A 3,560-nucleotide genomic window follows, 5' to 3' on the forward strand; every position below is an offset into this window, starting at 1 on the left:
AAGTAGATTTAACCAGAGGTGCCACTTTGGCCAATAATTTACACCTAATGAGGCAAGAGGGAGTTGATAGCCACAGGATCTTCTCAATCATGCTGAGCAGGAATGTCTGGGCGAGGGTGGGACGTGCCAACAGCTTCAGTCAGCGCTGCCTTCAGTCTGCCACAGTCCTGGCTTCCTCCACAGCCCACGAGGAAACAAAGCTGGCAGCTGACACACAGGGCTGCCCTGGTTGTGCCTAGCAAGGAGCTGGCTGTGGCTGCAAGGAATCAGAGGGACTGTAGCATGAGTCAGCTCTGGGAGCTGAGTGGGAGTGGAAGGCAGGAGGATGGCGTAAAGCTGCCGTGGTACCCATGGGGTGGGGAGGCTGAGAGCATCCTCTTGCAGGAGGGTTGGTGGGGTCCTATGGTGTAACCCACCCCAGAGGCAGATGGATTTGGTGGCTCCATCATCCCCCTGGTTTCTGTTTTGAGTGTCACACAAGAAATGATGGGGAAGCCCAGAGATGCTGCAGCCCCAGTGCAGCAGGAGAGGTGTCCAGGGCTGCAGGCAGCTGCCCAACAGCCCCTTTGGCCTTTGTAGGAAACAGGTGGCCACTGAGCAGCCCTCCTGGCCTGTTTTGGAAAGCCCATGTGAGGCAGTTTGTGCTGCTACAGATGGTTTGGTGGGGATGTGTTGTGAGTGTGTGAAAGAGCTGCAGCTGAGCGTGGGCTGCTGCCCCAGAACAGGTCAGGTGCCAGGAAACTGGCAGCTCTGGAGCAAATCCCACCCTGAAGCAGATTGTTATGAGCAAGGGAAAAAGGAGCTTTTGGATGCTGTTTCAAATAGGTCTGACTCCAACCAGGTGTGACCTCAGCTCTCTGTAGTCTTTCTGGGAGGAAGGACCACCGTGCATCACCCCTCCCCTGCCCCAGAGAGGTCTCTGTAGCTGATGCTGAGCGTGAGAGCAATGGGAGCACAGGGCAGGGGGGCCTGGATGAGCTCTCCTGCCTCATCCAAGCCTCTCACCCTGCAGTGAAGGCTGCAGTCACCTCTTCCACCTCCTTCCTTCAGTCCTGGGGATGCTCAGGAGAGCTGGTGCTGCTCCACACACAGAGCACTGCACCCCCCAGCTTGGGGCTCCCAGGGAATACTTGGATATGCTTCACCACACTATAAATAATTGCAATTATCTGTTCTATTAAGTAATTTAAAGGGTTCTTTCTATTCTCCCTGACTTATAGGCAATTTGGAGCTGTTACTGTAGGCAAAGAAAAAGCCCTCTGTAGCTGGTCTATCATTCTTCTGAATTGTTTTATCTTTGTTGCTCTAAGCAGAGCCATGGGAATGTTGTTCCCTAACCCAGCAGGTTATTAGAGGACACACTTATAAATAACCACTCTTGGCTATTTTTGAGTCTTTTCAGCACAGTCTATCATTGGAGTATGGCACAATCTGCAGGAAAACAGAGGCCAACTCCACTGCTGCCAGCTCACTTCTGTTTCTTTGGATGCTTGGGGAACCAAGTGAGTTCTCCTCAGTCTGCTTTGCAGGAGTGCCAGGAGCCTGAGGGGAGGCACAGCAAGCTCTGCTTGCAACTGCTCCTTTGCTGACCCCATTTTGCTGCTACACTAGGGCAGAAGGTGCCACTGGCCTTTGTTACACAGGGGAAAGGGAGCAGCTGGGTTGGATTTACACCTAAAGTCAGTGAGGTCTTGCTGGGGATGCCAGGATCACCACAGCAGCCATGGGAGGGACTGGGCTGGATGGCAGAGCTGCAGAGAAGCTGGGGGCTGCCCCAGGCTCTGAACAACTGAGGCAGGGAGGATTCAGGAGAGGGGCAGGGAGTCTGCCTTTAAAGTGAAATCTGTATGGGATGACCAGAGAGAAACCCAGACCCCCAGCCTTGTGGGAGGATTGAGCATTTCAGACAAGAGAATTCAGTGTTACTTCATGGTTTATTAAACTTCAGATCACCATATGCAATAAATTATAGTCAGAGTAACCATCACAACGTGCCCACCAAACCTTGCCATCAAGTACTTGCCTCACAGCCATTGCCATGATACAAAGCAGAGCTGCACTCACTGCATTTAGAACCTCTAGTGTTAATGAGGAATGAACAAAACACTAAGGAACTTCACAGTAGGTTCAGGGAAGTGTGGCATTATTATTGCTTTTATGGCAACAGTTCAGGCTGCTGGAGCAAGGAAAGGTCCAGCTCCGTGTTGTGTCTCTACAGCAAATGCATTCCCTGAGGGCTGAGCTCCCTGCAGCTGGCTGGGTGCACTCACAGGCACTCCCACCAATGCAAAGTGGCCCTGAGCAGCAGTTGATGAGTCTCCAGAAGGTCCCTGTGAGCCCCCAGCAGCCAGGCTCAGCGAGGGCTTCAAGGAACAGGCAGAGCACGGTGAACACTGGAGTCCGTCAGAAGGTCTCGAGTCGTGCCCAAGGGTGGGGGGTTCCCCTCATGGCTCACTCCCACGGCTGCCTGGAAGAGCCTGGCTACCTCTGCCCAGGAGACACCTCCCTGCAGGGAGCCTCTGGCTGCCACCCTGCCATCTGCACCCGTGCCGTGCTCCCCGCCGGTGCTGGCCCACGCCGATGCTGGGGCTGCAGCGCCGCTGCCACCCCTCAGACACAGCTGGGCTGAGGCCAGGCTGCTGTGCCAGGTCCTGGGACAGTGGAGTGTGGCAGGAGGTCACGGGCAGTCCCATCCCAAAGCGTTCTGCTCCATCTGAGCTCCCTGGGCCAGCTCAGTGCACCTTGATGCGATATTTCCTGAGCGTCAGGAACTGCAGCAGTTTGTCTTTCCTCCTTTGCTTTAACGCCATCAGCGCTCTGGTTTTCTCCTCCAGGTCCTGGTCTGTGGCGAGGATGATTTTGGCTCTTTCCTCTGCTTTCTTGTCTCCAGAGTTCTTGAAGAGCTTCTGCAGGGCCTCCTGGCTGATGCTCTCGAAGATGTTGGCCGCGGCTTTCTTGCGCAGGGCGGTGTCGAAGCGGCAGCCGTGCAGCGAGGGGCTCACTCGCAGCGACCCGGACATGGCTGCAGCTGGGGAGCTCCTCTTTGCTTTCATCTATGTGAGTTTTGCCCTGTGTCGAGTCAGAGGGATCCAGTGCTGTGCTGGCTCCCCAGGACTGGTATTTAAAGGCAGTCTGGAGGAAAAGCCCTGGGAGGGTTCAAGTTCCAAGCGGTGATGTCAACGCCGACAGTCCCAGTGTTAACGGTTGAGTTGCCAACTTCCCTCTGCAGCTCCAGCCCAGCACTGTTGTGCTTCTGTGCTGGGGAAGGTTTTCCTTTCCCCCTGCTGCACAACAGGCTTTGTGCACGTTCAGACACAGCTGAGCTGGAGCTGCCGGGGCTCCAACTCCACTCCTGGTTCGCTGTTGGTGCAGAAACGCTCTGGGTTTGGAAGCTCCCATGTCATAAACAGTTGGGGCTCCAGGTGGGAGCTGCTGCAGTGCCAACAGAGCTGCTGCCTGCCAGCCTCTGCCTGCCAGCCTCTGCCTGCAGATGTGTGCTTGGCTGTGGCTGGGTCAGACACACAGTAAGGCAGCAGAGCCCGCTCAGCTCTGCCCATGGG

At 55.4% G+C, this 3,560-nt stretch overlaps 1 protein-coding gene across 1 annotated transcript; it reads right to left on the reverse strand.

Annotated features, from left to right (window-relative positions):
* Window positions 1-1,915: 1,915 nt before the first annotated feature.
* TCIM (transcriptional and immune response regulator) lies at window positions 1,916-3,096 on the reverse strand. Its single transcript, XM_062015797.1, has one exon. The coding sequence runs from the start codon at window positions 3,051-3,053 to the stop codon at window positions 2,733-2,735; it is 321 nt and encodes a 106-aa protein (XP_061871781.1). The 5' UTR covers window positions 3,054-3,096; the 3' UTR covers window positions 1,916-2,732.
* Window positions 3,097-3,560: the final 464 nt, after the last annotated feature.

The sequence above is a fragment of the Colius striatus genome, chromosome 27, assembly GCF_028858725.1.
Source record: "Colius striatus isolate bColStr4 chromosome 27, bColStr4.1.hap1, whole genome shotgun sequence".
Lineage (NCBI taxonomy): Eukaryota > Metazoa > Chordata > Aves > Coliiformes > Coliidae > Colius > Colius striatus.